The following is a 17,731-nucleotide window of genomic DNA, read 5'->3' on the forward strand; positions in this document are numbered from 1 at the left end:
ATGTTGACGCTCACATAATTCACACACAGTTAGGGCAATAACCGACCGTAAGTGTGCTGAGTGTTTGGCTCTCAGTGTGCCCATATTTGGACATACTGTGTCAGTCTTAGCCTCGTAAACCACCAACTTCCGGAAAACGCATTGACATCTGGGATCCTTCTGGATTTCCGGAAGTTAGTGGTTTACGAGGCTATGTCATTCTCATGTGGTCTATGACGTCAGACATCTATGATGTCAGTCCCCTCCATATTTAGGAAAGGTTTCGTTTTTGCATTTTCCTTTCAAGTCAATGGAGAAAATGCATTCACTGATACATAATGTATCTCTAATAATGTAAAATGCACCCAGACGTGTCCCGATGAAGCCGGTCGATTTGATATAGTATGGCCCAAGTACGTGCCACCAAAACTGAGGGAGGAGTAGCACGGCAAAAAAAGGTTTATCTCGAAAGATGGATGGAAGGAATAACGTCGTACTATAGTCTTGGCTATTTTCGGCAAAGAGGTTTGGTGTAGAGGGGAAAAAGTATTGACGGTTCAAGTGGTTAAATATCTGAAAACACAAATTGACATGAATCCAAAATACACTAATGATTTTGCTGTCAAACAATGAAACTATATGGAATCTATGAAAAGGTTGTGGGGGTCCCTGCTTCATCTCTCTCTCTCAACTAAGGGGTCCTTGGCCTGAAAACGTTGAAGACCCCTGTCCTACAGTATAATAATAAAATAATAATAATAAAACTTTATTTGTATAGCACCTTTCATGACATGAAATGCAGCTCAAAGCGCTTTACAGAGCAGAAAATGAAGCACAAGTGCTTAACAGAGAAAAAATAAAATACAAATAAAAAATACAGAATAAAAACAAATAATTAATACATTTTTCTACCCCTCACTTTGAGTAGACTTTCCTATTTTCTAGGAGATACTTACACTGTTATTTTAATACATTTTTCTACCCCTCACTTTGAGTAGACTTTCCTATTTTCTAGGAGATACTATTCTACCCTTTACTTCGGTGTAGACTTCTCTGTTCTCAGAGGAAAACCTTCCCTATTGCTAAGGGAAAACCTTCCCTATTGCTAGGGGTATACCTTCTCTGTTCTACAGAGGAAACCAAACCTTCCCTATTGCTAGGGGTATACCTTCTCTGTTCTACAGAGGAAACCAAACCTTCCCTAGTATTGCTAGGGGTATACCTTCTCTGTTCTACAGAGGAAACCAAACCTTCCCTATTGCTAGGGGTATACCTTCTCTGTTCTACAGAGGAAACCAAACCTTCCCTATTGCTAGGGGTATACCTTCTCTGTTCTACAGAGGAAACCAAACCTTCCCTATTGCTAGGGGTATACCTTCTCTGTTCTACAGAGGAAACCAAACCTTCCCTATTGCTAGGGGTATACCTTCAAAACCTTTAAAAAAAATGAAGCACAAGTGCTTAACAGAGAAAAAATAAAATACAAATAAAAAAATACAGAATAAAAACAAATAATTAAAATGATTACAATTAAGCAGAGAAATAATAATTTCAGAACAGTGCGGACGTCAATTAGCAGCACAGGGATTTAAACATTTAGCTAAAAGCAAGAGTAAAGAAATAGGTCTTGAGCTGTGCTTTAAAGCTATCCACAGAGGCTGCCTGTCTTAGGTGTAGTGGGAGTTTATTCCAAGCTGTCGGTCCGTAGAAGCAGAAAGCTGCTTCACCATATTTTTTATATGTCATTGTTGGCGCCTCAAGTAGGTCTGCACTAGAGGACCTGAGTGGGCGGGTTGGAACATATCTATGCAGGCAGTCATAGAGGTACGAAGGTGCCAGACCATTTAGAGCTTTATAAACAAGTAAAAGTATTTTAAAATCAATCCTAAAAACAACCGGGAGCCAGTGTAGCGACGCTAAGACTGGAGTAATATGTTCTCTTATCTTAGTTTTAGTTAAAACTCTGGCTGCCGCATTTTGAACAAGTTGTAGTCTGTCAGTTGTTTTCTTTGGCAGACCAGAGAGAAGTGCGTTGCAGTAATCCAGCCGAGAGAAAACGAAAGCGTGGATCAGCGTTTTTGCATCGTTCAGCGACAGATAAGATCTAATTCGTGCAATATTTCTAAGGTGAAAGAAGGCAATCTTCGTGACATGATTAATGTGTGTATTAAAATTTAATTCAGCATCAATGATCACCCCCAGGTTCTTTACAGAGGTGTTAGTTTCTTTAGCCAGGTTACCAAGTCTACTTATTATTGATTCTCTTTGGACAGTAGAACCGATTATGAGAACTTCTGTCTGGTCCTCATTTAGCTTGATAACGACCTTGATCTGGGCTCCACAGTTGTCGGTGGAGGAGTTTGTCGTGGCTCAGACCCTCCAGTTGAGGAACGCCTCAGAGATGCCCCTGCGCTTCACGCTAGAGACCCAGCCTCCATTCTCAGTGTGCCAACCCCAGAGCCAGCAGCACACAACCAAGACCAGCAGCTCCAGCAAGCCCACCACCAGTGAGAGCCAAACGCTGCTCCTCCAGCCACAGCACAACATGCAGGTCTGTTGAGATATTACCAGTGGTGTCAAGTAATCTACATTTACTCAAGTAACTGTACTTAATACAATTTGGAGGTATTTTTTTACTTTACTGGAGTATTTTCCAATTTTCAGTACTTTTACGTCTGCTCCACTATTATGTTACAGTGGAATAGAAGCAAATATTGTAATTTGACTCCACTACAATTATTTGAAAACTTTAGTTACAAGTTACTTTGTAGATGTTATTAATTATTATTAATACAAAACATAAATTAACCACTTCAACCCTATAAACATTTCTACAAGCTCACAATGTGTCGCATTGTGACCTTGTGTCTAAGTCCCACTGTTGTCCATGTTATTCTCTCTCAACACCGTTAACTTACTGTACATCGTTTGGGTTGTGATTGGCTAGGTGAAGGTGGTCTTCCGCTGCTCTCTGTCCCTCCTGGACCAGGCGAAACAGGATGACCAGGGAGGTCCACGTATCAGGGGACCGAGGAAGCTGACGTTCCGACAGAATCTGCTGCTGCACTATAGCAAAAATAGTCTTCAGGTCAGAAGCCATCATGGATACGCTTGTCGCTTGACTATAGTGACTATAGTTTTTTTTTGTAAGATGGGCTATAGGGTCAGAAAGGTTTGTGATATCTCATAATGTTTATTTGTGCGTGACTTCCGATGGTCGAGTGGTTGGGACAATCCGCCTCCAGTAAAAACAAATCTGTCTGGAGCCGTAAAAAATTGAAAAGCCTTATATAAGCCTCATAATGAAGGCAACAGCTATAAGTGTCTATATTAGCTATTAGCCTACTATCAAAATGACTAAGTAGGCTACAAATACATAATGAGCATTCATGATTAAATGTTTATTTTCCCTGCAGCGCATCCTGGAGTGAATGTTGAAATGTAATATTTATTCTACACATTTTTACAGCATTGGAAAACGTTAATAATGTTTGTGTCATGTCTGTCCTCCTACAGAAACCACATTAAAACAAAAAATATATTTTTCCCCCCTTACTTTTTCCATTTTCAATTTTTCATACATTTTTTAAAAAGCTCCAGGGAGCTACTAGGGCGGCGCTAAAGAGCTAAAGCTTTAGCCTTTAGCGACTAAAGAGCCACTAAAGGGCTCTAGAGCCTGCGGATCCAAAAAGGAGTCATAAAAGTAGTGATGAGTTTTTTACCGCATTAGACAAGACGCACAAATGGAACTGGGTTCGATCGAGAAAAAAACGCACGGCGGCAGCCACTCGTCGCACGGCTAATTCGGAGCCGGTGTGCATGAGGTCATAGAGAATCATTGTTTTCTTTTCAAAAAATTATATTGTCCGTTTTATCCGTGCGGTTAAACGCGCCTGTGTGCAAAGGGCTTAAGACTAAACAATTTCAGATGACTAAAATACAACTAAAACTAAATGGTGTGTTATTCAAAAGACTAAGACTAAATAAAAAAAATAAAAAACACTGCATGCGATCAAATCCCACCATTGTGTTCATTTACAGTACTTCCTTTTGCTCTATGCCTCTCTCAGGGCATGGAGACACCATTGTCCTGTATTAAAATAAATGCATTGTATTGTATATCTTGTGTCTGTGCAGACAGTGCCTCTGTGTGCCCACCTGTACCTGGCTACCCACCGACTGTCCACCGACAGCATTGACTTTGGCACCTGCTATGTGGGGCAGACACGGGCAATAGAAGTTCATCTCTACAGCGATGGGGCGGCTACCTTCTGGAGAACAGTAATAGGTCATTATTATGGAGGTTTTGTGCATGTTCAACACCCGTTGTGTCAGTAGAGCCTGGCTCTGAGATTTCTTTGCAGTTGTGAACAAGTGTTATCCTAGTTGCAAAACGCCAAACAATTGACAAAATTATATCGGGTCATTCTAGGAAACGATGCAGTACAGGGAGGTGAAATGTTATGATGCTAGCTTTCATATGTAATATGTCTCATCTTTCTTTTTTAAGATTTGTTTTGGGGCTTTTATGCCTTTATAGCCGGGGAGCCACAGGCCCAAAAGCTCAAAGAATAGGGTTTTACCTGTGACGTCATGACATACTTTTTATTTTTGTTTTTTCTATTCATTTGGTCATTAAGGTACAAAGAATGAGAGGCCTGCTCTGCCGGAAACTCTGCGAAAAAAAGTTATGGCTATTTGTATATTCACTCCATCGACTCCATCGAGGAAAGAAACACACAAAAAAAATGCTTTAAGTAGCATGTGAGGGGTCAAACTAGGGGTTCTTGATGATTCTGAACCCATTGCAAGCATTTGTTTTGCATGAAAAACATTCCTTGGGCTAGAAAACGGACCAAAATAACAGTGAAAAGTGATGACTCATCACTTTTCACAGGTTTGAGAGGCTGAAATCTAGCCCAAGGAATGTTTTTCATGCAAAACAAATGCCTGCAATGGATTCAGAATCATGACGAACCCTTAGTTTGACCCCTCACATGCTACTTTTTTTGGTGTGTTTTTTTCCAGTATAGTGAAGTCAATGGGAAACTTTTTTTCGCAGTGTTTCCGGCAGAGCAGGCCTCTCATTCTGTGTACCTTATTGACCAAATTAATAGGAAAAACTAAAATTTGGAGTATGTCATGACATCACAGGTCTTCTCTCATTTTGGCACAGTGGCTCCCCGGCTATTATTGATAGGACAGTAGACTGACATGAAAATGGGGAGTGACGTGGCAATGCCTGAGTGGTATAGGCCTGGACCAGTAGGTCAGCGGGAGCCCCATGTCTCATCTTACTATTGTCTATAATTCAAAATTAGTAATCAATAATCCAATAAAAGTCAATAATTGACCTCTGACAGTGACAACCAATCTCGTTCTCAGAATCAGATTAAGTTGGAGATCTAGTGAAGTTTCATGGATTTGTGCTGTGGTTTGATGACAGTGTATTGAGTCAATGCACAGTGACAGACAGTACTTTACAGTACATACACACAGACAGCCTGATTACAGTACTGTAGTTTCTTAATTGCTTCGTGGCTTAACCAACTTGGAAAAATCACACCCGTGTGAACTGAGCGGTGGTCGTGGGGAGGGGGGGGGGGGGGGTGCCTGTGTGTGTGTGTGTGTGTGTGTGTGTGTGTGTGTGTGTGTGTGTGTATTGCAGTTCCCTTAACATGTGTGGTCAGAAAATAATAATAATAATACTTGACCACACATGCTGACCCACCCTTCCCCCCTGTGTGTGTGTGTGTGTGTGTGTGTGTGTGTGTGTGTGTGTGTGAGTGAGAACAACAGCGCCCCTCCCTTAACATGTGTGGTCAGAAAAGGTACTGCAGGCTTGAGGCTACATACACGGACGGCCGGACGGACGGCCGGACGGAGACCCACACACGGCCACGTATAGGAGACGGTGTGACCACCGCTCAAAAACGTACACTGGAGTGTGGAGTGTAAAATAATAAATAAATGAACACTATCAATACATTTCCCTTAGTTAATCTCTAATGCCTATATGTGTTACACTCTGCCTGTGTGTGTGTGTGTGTGTGTGTGTGTGTGTGTGTGTGTGTGTGTGTGTTTGTAGAATCGGATGAGGAATCGGATGTGTTCACAGTGACACCAGACTCCGGGGTCCTGAGGACCCGGGAGGCTCCAGTCAGCAGCTGCAGACAGCCTCTGCAAATCAGCTTCAAAGCCAGGTAGTAAACCTCTGCTCTGACATCATCTAGGGTTTGATTTGTAAAACCGAGGGGAGACATTTTCTTAACCACTTAAGGGCTTAAGCGGTTAAGATCTACAGTACATACCGTTCTTCAAAAATAGACAATTTACAAGCACACCGTGTGAGCATGCACTGCATGTGCACAATGACATGTTCTGAGCTTCGGATATTTTAGCTATTTGTTAATTTAACGTTTTCAAACAATTTGACACATTTTGTTGTGTCCAAAATAGGGACTCCAGTGGTTAAATGCAAAATGTTTAAGTTAAATTGTGATATGATCAAACATGAATAATTATCAAACATAATCAGACAGTCTAGCTTGGTTATTTGATGTGTTTGAATATGTTTTACAGCGAGGCAAGGGATTTCAGGGCCACAGTGATAATCCAGGGGGTGCTGGTGGAGATGCCTCTCACTCTGCAGGTCAAGGGAAGAGGCTCCTTCGATGAAGTATTCAGGGCCAGTCTGGTTTCAATGTGATAAAACTGACCCTGGTCACTTTGAACATAACATAGTACATGAATACCTGTAGTTGTACCAGTTCAGCACCCCTGAATGATCTCAAAGTAGAAGGAAAAAAGGAGTTGAATGATAATAAATATACTGGACTGGTACTTGTATGGTCAAAATGCATTCTCTCTGTTTGGCATTGGTTTTGTTTTTCACTCAGAGAGGTCGATTACACACTGAAAAATGTGAAGGATCTTGCACATTCTTTAGTTTTGTCTATAATGACATGCTGAAAATTGGGATGCCATTGGTTAGTTAACCTTGTTCCTGGGCAACTCATGAAAAAACCATGCCAGATACATCCACATGAAAATGTTTTTTTTCCCCCCACTTTTTAGGTTGGCTTGCACAGAAAATCAGGATCTGTAGTTTGTACAATGCCCGAGTTAAGTAAATAACTGACAGATACAGTACATAATAATTTGGATGAGTGTATTTAGCTAATTGTTGCTCGCCTACTTTTGGCTACAGAGGAGCTTGTGTGTGTCAGGGAAAGAGCGGTTATATTTTGCGCAGGTTTGCAATTTTACGACTGAAAATGGCCTATAAATTAATAGCAGAAACAATGGACTGAAAAATTATGTTTTCAGTGTAAATATCAGTGCAGATGTGTTTAAAATAGATAAAGTATTAAAGAATGGAGCTGGACGATATGGACAATATCAAATATATATTTGACCAAATACCTCAATATTGATATTCTGATGATATTGTGGGGATGACTATTGATGCTTTCACAAAATATTTACAGATTTACTTTTATAATTAATAATCAACGCCATAATAACCAAGTGGATAAAGGCAAATAATATGTAAAGAAACGACAGTGCAGACAACACTCCCAAAATGAAAAGGCTGTTCACTGTTCACTGCAAGTAAAACAGAAAGAAGCCAGCCGTCTGTAATGTCACTTTCACAATTTCGTTTGCCTCACCGGGACAAATACTGTAACAGATGCGCTTCTGCTTAATCAGCAAAAAGGCAAATAATATAACGGCTACAACAGACAGGTAAGATCAAATTACTTCACTTAACTGTAATGCAACGATATTGACATATGAATCTATTGCCCATCCCAAAGGAATGATCAAATAATGCAGCCATTTCAGCGATTTTATTAATCATACATGTGTTATTGTACAGAATGAGCAGAAACCATTAGCGTTTTTCTGTTTGGAACATTTACACTTCATTCTGACAGTCTGATTCATGGTTCTACAACATGGAACTCATTGCAGACAGTTAAATACACTCACACCTAGCTGAAAACAAAACTAACATCTCAGGTTGGTCCATCTTCATGTACAGTATGTACATAATGCACACTTATGCGTGTAAAAATATCAAAGCGAATATGAATATGCCACATGAAATCCAAGGCACTTAGGATTACTTGCATTTGAAAGTTCTCTTTTAGTAACTAACAATTACATTACAGTAAGATTATCTTAGTAGAATTAAATTATACAGATTATAGACAGGTAGTAGAAAATCAATACTGCACTGTAGGCACTGATATTCGGTTAGATTGTGAAATACTGAACAAAGTCCAATATAAGAATTTCTGGTGATTTATTGCTTCCCTCTCATGGCCCGGGGTATTCGAAGACCGCAGCGGCCCCCATTCCAGTCCCGATGCACATGGACACCACACCGTAGGCCCTACGGACAAACATTGACAAGCATTCAGAGCAGGAAGTCACAAGAAAGACATAGCATGTAGGGCAGGGGTCTTCAACAGGGGGTCCGGAAGCCCTGGGGATTCTCAGTTACGACAGGGGGGACTGACATCTTTGTATGATAGGATTTTTATTTTATTTTTTACATTAACTACTCAAACCCTAGCATCCCTATTCTGAGGAGAACTCCAGACAAAAATAGCAGATCTACAGGCTCACTGTGAGCTTGTATATCGGCTATTTTCAGCGAAGAGGTTTGGTGTACATGTCTCTCTTAGCTAAGGGGTCGTGAAAAACGTTGAAACCCCTGTTTTGTGTTTGGTGATAGCTTGGTGGTGAGGACCAACCTTTTGCCCCTGCGTTTGAGCTCGTTGAGCAGGGTGACCACCTGGCGAGCACCGGTGCAGCCCAGAGGATGACCCAGAGCAATGGCTCCTCCATTGGGGTTCACCTTCTCCTCTGGAATTCCCAGTTTCTCCACACAGTACACAGCCTGATAGGACAAATTACATGAGAATTCTTGGTTCTGGATATGTAATATTGTATAATCCTCCAATTTACCAGATTGTGCAATCAAATGCAAAGTATAATCTTAGGTTTTAACTCCTTTAGACCTGAAAACTGGAACACCAATATGTTACTATATCTTTCAATCAAGCAACTGGGAACCGCTTTTGGTGTAGTTTTGCTGTATACAGTATATATGTCATAGTATATAAGAGAAACAGCACATTCGAGACGCGGAGCACTCGAGATGCGGCACGGGGCGGAGCAAGCGGTCGCCACAACAACGTACTCCAGGCGGTGCGCCGCTCTATTGTCCACGACACTGCGAGCGGCTACCGAAGCCCCCCTGTATCCACGAAGCCCAAACGAGTTACGAGGCCCCCCTGGGTCCACGAAGCCCCAAGCGGCGCGAAGGCCAGCGGACCTTGGTCCTGCTCTTCGCCCCCGAGCGCCGCAGGCGCGAGTGGCCGCGAAGAGCGGGCCAGGGCCGCGCGGCCGGCGGAGCGCCGCGCGAGTTACGAAGCCGTGGTGAATGCAATCGTTATATTTATGCCCAGGCCGTAAGGCCTGGGCAAGCGCACGTTAAACGCCCTGTCCAAGTGACTACAATGGAGCTAATGGCTAGGCTAGGCTAGGCTAGGCTAGGCTAGGCTAGGCTAGGCTAGGCTAGGCTAGGCTAGGCTAGTAAATAAAGAGTAAACACTTCCGGTCTGCGGCGAGTTCAAAGCGTGACGTAACTCTCTTATCCAGTGGCTGACGTCGCCATCTGGTGGTGATTAGTGTGTGGTGAACGTCAAAACGAGTGCTCCTTGACAACTTTTACTGGTTTCTTGAACATACTGTAACATATATACTACTTGTAATTTATTTAAATAAAAATGTTAGTCTTTCAGAAAACGTAGAAGGCGTTTTTATAATTGTACTCAGGTCTAAATGGGTTAAAGGAATTAAGGCTTTTTCAAAGCCTTCTTTGTCCCTGTGGGTCTTACCTGGCTGGCAAAGGCCTCGTTTATTTCAAACACGTCAATGTCAGCTACAGTCAGCCCTGCAGGGAGAAATAGCCTTTCTTAGAAGAACATTTAGCATAACGCAAAGGTCAAAACGATCACAAAAGTGGCACACACATGCATGCACACACACACACGCACACGTAAGACATACCAGCTTGTTCCAGTGCCGCGGGGATAGCATAGGCTGGTCCAATGCCCATGACATCGGGGGGGACCCCGACCACTGCGCTGGCCCTCAGGACCCCCAGGACGGGCAGTCCACAGGCCTCCACCGTAGACCTCCGACCCAGCAGCACCGCTGCTGCTCCGTCGCTCACCTGGCTGGAGTTCCCTGCAGTGTTCATTTTGACAGAAACATTTTTATTTTGTTTTGAGTCATTGCCTTTTGAAAGCAATTCCATTTAGTTTCAGTCAAATCAGTCATATTTCAGTCGTCTCAAATGTTTTAGTTTTGGTCTAGTTTTAGTTGACTAAATATAAGATTTTATCTATAGTTGATTTAGTCAACTAAAATGTGTTTTTGCAGACCTTGATGGTGCCTGATTTGTAGACGGCTACCGAACATAGTCTATCTACAAGCTCACACGCAATGCAAGCTTGTAGATAGTCTATTTTCGGTGTGCGACACCTGCACAGTACAGTACCTGCCGTAGTGCTGCCGTCGGGTTTGAAGGCCGGCCGGAGCTTAGCCAGCCCTGCTAAGGTCGTTCCAGGTCTGATCCCTTCGTCCTGGGTCACGGTCACAACCCGCTCTTTATCCTCAGCGTCCACAAGCTTGGTGGTGACCGGAACAATCTCCTGATCGAACAGTCCCATTTGCTGTGCTCTGCTCGCCCTGTCGGAAGAAAACAAACGGAGTACAGGAAGTGTGGAGCCTATACGTGATCGCACTCTAAAAACACTTGTTGTGGTGGTGTGTGTGTTGTTGAGGACCAACAATGCTGCAGGTAGCTTTTTGATTACTTCTGATGAGAACTGAGAGCGAAGGCGTCCTGCTTCTCCCTTGAGACCCCGAATCTCTCTGCCACGTTCTCTGAGGTGATGCTGCATGGACCAACACACACACACACACACACACACACACACACACACACACACACACACACACACACACACACACACACACACACACACACACACACACACACACACACACACACACACACACACACACACACACACACACACACAAAGGAGTCATTCAGGGTCGGTCTGCAGGACAGTTCAGAACCACATAAATCTCTACATTTGTGGTAAACCTAGCGGGAGATGCAAATGTCCAATTGAAATTCATGTAATTCTGGCAGCGTTTCAACTCTGCGCTGCCGAGGCATGTCTGATCACAGTGAAACTCTGCTGTGTGGAACAAATCCTAAAGCCTGATTCACACTTCGCCGCATGACTAGGGATGGGACGATATGAAAATGTCATATCACGATTATTGTGACAAAAGAAATCGCGATTTACGATATTGCGATAATCAAAATCCATTATCCTGGGGCGGAACATTTGCCGAAAAATAGCAGATCTACAGCAGATCAACGTGCGACGCATTGTGAGCTTGTAGATCAGCAGTTTTTTGGCAAAGACATTTGATAGAGAGTGAAAACAAGACTATCAAGTACGTATATTATAAGTACCTTTTACCAATTATTGAGGGTTTAAGTGGTATCGGATATGCAGCTCGGCAACTAAAAGGTGAATCGATCCCAGTGCATGACGGAGGACGATAAATAAAATCTCCACACTACGATTATCCTGAGTGTTTTTTATCACGATAAACGATAATATCGCTTATCGTCCCATCCCTGCGCATGACGCCGTCAATCACACATCGAAAAATAGCAGACCTACAAGCTGACAGCGCATCGCCTCTGTGATGCGCTGTGAGCTTGTAGGTCTGCTATTTTATTGACGCACAGGACGAGCGACACCGCCGCGTAACGAAGCATGAAGAACTGTGCTGGGACCAAGGTCATCAAGCTGTTTATTATTCTTGTGCCCTGCACAATACAGTATGCTGAGAAGAGCTCAACACAGAATTAGCATTAAACACTTCTTGTACACATTGTCAGGACACAGATACACTTTTAAGTTTTTATATATCTATTACAGTTGCATAAGCCAGTATCCTGCAATGGCTCAGTAATCTGAAAACTTCAAACGAGCTGAAATACTCTGAGTAGACTCAAATGACTATAGTTGTGGGCTCGCTTTGACTATAGTGGTCCCCAGACAATTTTTTTGGCTTCCTACTAGTTCCACATTTTTTTAAAACCCCACAAGTCCATTGAGTTCAATGCCTGCCCCCCATAAGAACAGTTAGATCAGCATTCCCATATATGGGAATGTACTGCTGCGCTTATTCTCTCTTACTCTCTTGAAGAGGGATGTGTACATTTTTTTACAGTAAATAATATACTTTGTGCGTGTTTTCAGCGAGCGCACAGTTTCTGCAGGAACTGCATTTCTAGCTCTAACTACTAGTAACCTGACTAGTGAGACTAAACTAATTGATTTGCATTATGTGGGGGAACAAAAACTACACAGAGACAACCGGAACCCACTACCGGTACACCCTTTCCTCTGTGTGGAAAGCCTGGTGACGCATGGTTAATGAAGTCTCACCCCATTGGAATGATGCAGTCTCTGGCCTTTTCATAGTCCATTAGTCTGGAGCTCACATCACCTGGGCTACCGATGGACTGCAGCGACATGCTCTCCACACTGACACCAACAGAGAAACACCGAAGGTAACCGTTAATTCATTCATACTCCATCACACAACGGTGTCATTTGCAGACAAGAACTATTATTTAAAGGACCTACACCATGAATTTTCACTTTTTCTATTTTAAAACCTTTTTTTGGGGTCCCACTGGCACCTTCTATCCTCACAAAGTCCTATTTCTGACCGTTGTGTCTTTCTCTGGTTTTGGGCAGACAGAGATGAAAAGCTTTCCACGGGTTCTCAGAACAGTGCTGTTCTGAGAGTTGACGAGAGTGACGTCACTCTCGTCCCCCCCCCCCCCCCCCCCGCGCCCTTCAGGTAAAAACCAGAGCTACTCTTCTAAACCCAGCCCCTCATTTGTTTCTAATTTGCTTAGCCTCCACTTCCATCTGCAGCTGGCTTACTGTTCTGGGGCTGCTCACTCAGTGCTCTCACTCACTTTTATTCTATGAACATTTTTGCTATCAACATGTCCAAGGAGAAGTCTTAACGTTCCTGGATTGCACTATAAATGTGACGTTATAGACTGCGAGGACCCAAGCTTCGTCCCTTCTAACAAGGAAACAAAATACCTATTTTTAATGATCCGAGGCCTTCTGAAGCCTGGGCCTAAATTTTCCGCGGTGGCCGGGTGGGAGCTCGCGGTGGCCGGGTGGGAGCTCGCCGCGGAGCTCGCCGCGGTGGCCGAATCCACCGCGATTTCTTAACCAAGTAGCTGCTTGTCGCGGCCGGGACCGCCGCAGCTCCGACCCGGTGGACAGAGCGGCGGCCCCGGTCGCGACAAGCAGCTCCGACCCGGTGGACAGCGGCGGTCCCGGCCGCGACAAGCAGCTCCGACCCGGTGGACAGAGCGGCGGTCCTGGCCGCGACAAGCAGCTCAAGCAGACTGTCCCGGTCCTCCCTTCACTCTCCCCGGCTATAGAGAGCTTAATCACTGTCCCCGGCTAGAAAGAGCTCCACACCCCGCCTCTCCTCTCTCTATCCACGGCCACACGCCGCCTCTTCTATCGCTGTCCCCGGCTATAGAGAGCTGGCCACCCCGCCTCTCCCTTCACTATCTCCGGCTAGAAAGAGCTCCACACCCCGCCTCTCTTCTCTCTATCCACGGCTACACGGGGCCGCTGCTGCCCGCTGCGCTGCAGATGAAAACGCTCCAAGCCTCCAACCAGGAGGAAGAGGATTTGACAGTAGGCTTATATCATACAACATAGGCCTACAGTAGGCTATAATCAGAGCTGGAACATTATCCTATTTTTGTATTGGCCCAATATTACATTATTTGTTGTCGACAACGTTGGAGAGGGGGGGAGGGGGAGGGTGGAAAAACCCCACTAGATGCGCCACTGAGCAAACAAAGGCCGTTTTGGTATTGCAGCTGCAGGGCCTAATAATAGCACAGCTATAAGAAACAAGAGGAATGGTCAGGGTGTGTGTTGGGGGTTAAGACCTGTCTAAGACTCAATTTTGAGCATATATTTATACAAAAAATATAGTTTTAAAAGCATGGTGTAGGCCCTTTAAGCTAACGCGTTGTGATGCAATATGTCATACTACAGGAGCCTATGTTGTCTTTTTTTAAAGTAACAGGTTGGGGCGCCGAGCTGGCCTACTGGTCCAGGCGCATATCACATAGGCATTGCCACAAAGGCATGTTCGATTCCTGACCCGGGCGACCTTTGCCGCATGTCACTCCCTGTTTCTCCCCCCATTTCCTGTCAGTCTACAGTCCTTTCTAATAAAGGCATAAACGCCCCAAAACTACTTACTGTACTACTTACCCACAGGCAAGGCCCATGTCAATTGACCCACTCCTAATGGCTCCTGTGGACACAACATACATAGACAGCAGAACAGTTGTTTGAATCAAGGGTGGCCGGTGGCTATGTGCATCCCTTATAAGTACCATAATAGAATATTGGGCAGCAGAGAATTTTTACCCGCTATGTTAAACAGTGCCTGCAAACCAGAGGAGCATTGTCTGTTGACGGTGTAGACAGGCACAGTCTCTGGAAGTCCACTGGAAGGAATATACAGTACAGTTGTTAAAGACAGTATGCCTTAACACAATTATGGAATTTGCTTTAATTCATCTTAAATAGGGCATTACTTCGAATTTAAAAACCATAGATCAGTGTTTCTCAAAGTTTTTTGGCTCAGGTCACCCCTGAATTATATTGCATTTGTTACTTAATAGCACCTTACATTTACTGTATGTCAAATTACACTACGTAAATATGTAAATCTTTCCCTCTTAAAATACAGTATGTCACGAGGTGAACTTGAGAGATTAGGACAGACTTTGTTTAACCACTTGAACCCTAGCATTCCTATTCTGGGTGTACGACACGTTGTGAGCCTGTAGATCGGCTATGTTTGGTGAAGAGATTTGATTTAGATAAAAAAAGAATGCACAAAGTAAGTACAGTGAAACTCTGCCGTTTTAGTAAATATAGAGGGTCGAAGACAAGTGGTTACTGTGTTCTGCGGCACCCCTTGACTTGCGTCACAGCACCCACTTTGAGAAACCCTCCTGCCATAGATTACAAACCTGAGGAACTGTGCCACTCTTGCCACCAGTGCACCTGCCCCTGGCTGAAGCACATTGCCTGTAGGGAGTATGTATTTGTGAGTGATATTGAAGACTTTTTACTTGCGTAAAAAGGTATCAATACTGCAACATAGAAATACTCTGTTACAGGTAAAAGTCTGGTAATCAAATTTACTTTGGGTTTTCTAATGTATGAAAATCTTTTGAAAATAGCAGATCTACAAGCGACGCTCTGTGAGCTTGTAGATCGGCTATTTTCAAATGGCCAAAATGGTGAAGTGGTTATTGTAACTAGTAACTAAAGTTTTCAAATAATTATTGTAGTGGAGTAAATGTATATTATGTGGAGTGGAAGAAGTAAAAGTACTGAAAACTGAAAATATGCCAGTAAATTAAAAGTACCGCAAAATTGTACTTAAGTACAGTACTTGAGTAAATGTACTTAGTTACTTTACACCATTGCTAATGACAAACCTGCCAACCTACGATACAGCATTTATGAACATATTAAGGAATAAAAAGGACTAATAGTGCACGTCCAGACTAGAGCTGTTATGATTATGACATTTTACATGACGATCAATTGTCACTCAAATAATTTCAATTAACGATTTAATTGTGTTTTTGTCATTGACAATTACATTTCTGTTTGGCGTGTAGGCTTTGAAGTTGCACATGGCAGATATGACACATAATCTAAATATACAAAGAAATGGCTGACATGACAACTTTATACTTTAAAAAGAACATTGAACATTGCAGATCTACAAGCTCACAAAGTGTCGCGAAGACTCGCGATGCGACGCGTTGTGAGCTTGTAGATCGGCTATTTCCACTACTTTTGAAAATGTGATTTTCAAAATGGAAACGATTATGGCGATTATGACAAAATAATTGCGATTAGACAATTATGTAATAATTGTGACAGGCCTACTACTCACCCACACAGATGTCCCCCAGCTGCTCAGGAGACAAGCCCACTTGTGAAAGGACAGCTGTCATCACTGCACTCAACAGCTCATCAGGGGTGGTTTCCTAACAAGAAGAAACACATGTCATATATAGCCTTTGTTCCAATCAACAGAAAAAGCAAAGATTCAAGCAATATGTGCTTTGAGTTGTTGCCACAAACAAAATGATATAGTAGGGGTATTTTTTTGTTTTTCTGCTCAACTCCAAACCTGACCACCAGCAGTCCATCTTCTAATTAGCCTTGGACCAACCAAGACTAGCAAAGAGATTTCTTTGATCAGTCTTGACATTTTGTGTATCTCTGACAGTCTTTCTTGGACCAAGGCTATATTCAGTGGTGGATAAAGTACGCAAATGTTTTACTTATGTGACAATACTGTCTGCAATATAGAAATACTCTGTTCCAAGTAATACAATAATTCAAAATGTACTCGAGTAAAAGCATAAAAGTATAGGTATCAAAATGTAAGTACTAGTTATGCAGAATGTCTCATTTCAAGTTTTCAAATGTGTACAAATCTTTTGAAAATAACAGATCTACAAGCTACAACAATACGTTGTTGCATCGTGAGCTTGTAGATCCCGATCTGCTATGTTCAAATGGCCAAAATGCATATAAGGTTGAAGAAGTGTTTTTTTTTTATTAAGAATAAAAATCTACAAAGTAACTAACTAAAGATTTCTAAAGTACAGACTAAGTACTTAGTTTTACACCACTACATTTCGTGGATCTCTGACTCTGAGTCTTTCTTGGGCCAAGGTCTATATCAGTGGTTATCAAAGTGGATTTCAGGGACTCTCTAGGTCTAGGACTAGGTGATAGTGTACAAATGGAACCAAACCATTTGGTTCCATTTGTACTTTGTCAAAGTTAAGGGGAGACCTTCAAATTTCAAAATTTGAGAACCACTGGTCTATATTACACCTTTGAGGAGAGGTTTATGCCTTTAATATTAAACCTTACCTTAAATGAACCTCTTTTAGCTTTCCCGATGGCCGTCCTCAGGCCATGAACAACTACTATGTCATCTGGACAGGTGTCTGGTGTTGTTGCCATAGAGTTAAATGCAAGGGTTGTTGCACTGCAGTCATTTCTTAATATCGCACCTTCTTCAGGTTGTCCATTTGTATGATTCGAAGGAATCAAATGGCCGAAGATTACTTTCACTCTATGCATCGTGGTTGTTTTAAGCAGTTAACCTAACAGACTCACAGTAAATGTTGTTAAGTGTACGATATTATTTAACAAACACTGTGTTGTAATCGCATCATGAATGTGTGTGAAAGTGCATTTCCTTAATGTTATGATGGGTTTGACGGGAAGTGAGGAGGGACAAACAAGGCTCTGGGACAAACCGAACCATGTCTGGTTAAAGGAGTAGTTCACCCCCCAAATGATTTTTTTTTCTATTGATTACTCATGCCATAGAGACTTGAGTTAAATAATATTGTTTTTGTATTTGTCGCATTCCTAAAACAAAAATGTGATTAAAGTAAATTTACCCCCATTGATTCCGGATGGGGACCCAAATGCATGGGAGCAGCATGGCCCTGGCCTGGATGGGG

The 17,731-nt window shown here is 42.8% G+C and overlaps 2 protein-coding genes across 2 annotated transcripts in view; one reads left to right on the plus strand and one right to left on the minus strand.

Moving 5' to 3' along the window:
* The window catches only part of dlec1 (DLEC1 cilia and flagella associated protein), a gene marked incomplete at both ends in the record, with an annotated part of 65,403 nt that extends 58,715 nt beyond the window's left edge, over nucleotides 1–6,688 (plus strand). The window contains 5 exons of the mRNA XM_080751748.1: nucleotides 2,324–2,530; nucleotides 2,927–3,067; nucleotides 4,117–4,267; nucleotides 6,098–6,182; nucleotides 6,562–6,688. Coding sequence (XP_080607874.1) covers nucleotides 2,324–2,530; nucleotides 2,927–3,067; nucleotides 4,117–4,267; nucleotides 6,098–6,182; nucleotides 6,562–6,688 — 711 coding nt within the window. The remainder of the gene's footprint in view (nucleotides 1–2,323; nucleotides 2,531–2,926; nucleotides 3,068–4,116; nucleotides 4,268–6,097; nucleotides 6,183–6,561) is intronic.
* Nucleotides 6,689–7,816: 1,128 nt separating this feature from the next.
* Nucleotides 7,817–17,474, minus strand: acaa1 (acetyl-CoA acyltransferase 1). Its single transcript, XM_080752157.1, has 12 exons — nucleotides 17,130–17,474; nucleotides 16,135–16,228; nucleotides 15,194–15,251; nucleotides 14,583–14,662; nucleotides 14,424–14,466; nucleotides 12,543–12,641; nucleotides 10,878–10,958; nucleotides 10,559–10,749; nucleotides 10,066–10,245; nucleotides 9,894–9,949; nucleotides 8,745–8,890; nucleotides 7,817–8,380 (listed from the first exon to the last, which is right to left on the minus strand). The coding sequence occupies exons 1-12, from the start codon at nucleotides 17,340–17,342 to the stop codon at nucleotides 8,305–8,307; spliced, it is 1,317 nt and encodes a 438-aa protein (XP_080608283.1). The 5' UTR covers nucleotides 17,343–17,474; the 3' UTR covers nucleotides 7,817–8,304.
* Nucleotides 17,475–17,731: the final 257 nt, after the last annotated feature.

This window comes from Nannobrachium achirus, assembly GCF_963921795.1.
Source record: "Nannobrachium achirus genome assembly, chromosome: 21".
NCBI lineage: Eukaryota > Metazoa > Chordata > Actinopteri > Myctophiformes > Myctophidae > Nannobrachium > Nannobrachium achirus.

What these genes read in the sequence shown, in the direction of transcription:
- acaa1 (XM_080752157.1), bottom strand. Translation starts at nt 17,342, where the DNA reads ATGCATAGAGTGAAAGTAATCTTCGGCCATTTGATTCCTTCGAATCAT. An exon ending in GCTGGGGGACATCTGTGTGG is followed by an intron (nt 15,252 to 16,134) that starts GTGAGTAGTAGG and finishes TACTCCCTACAG; the next exon opens with GCAATGTGCTTCAGCCAGGG. An exon ending in GGCACTGTTTAACATAGCGG is followed by an intron (nt 14,467 to 14,582) that starts GTAAAAATTCTC and finishes TTGTGTCCACAG; the next exon opens with GAGCCATTAGGAGTGGGTCA.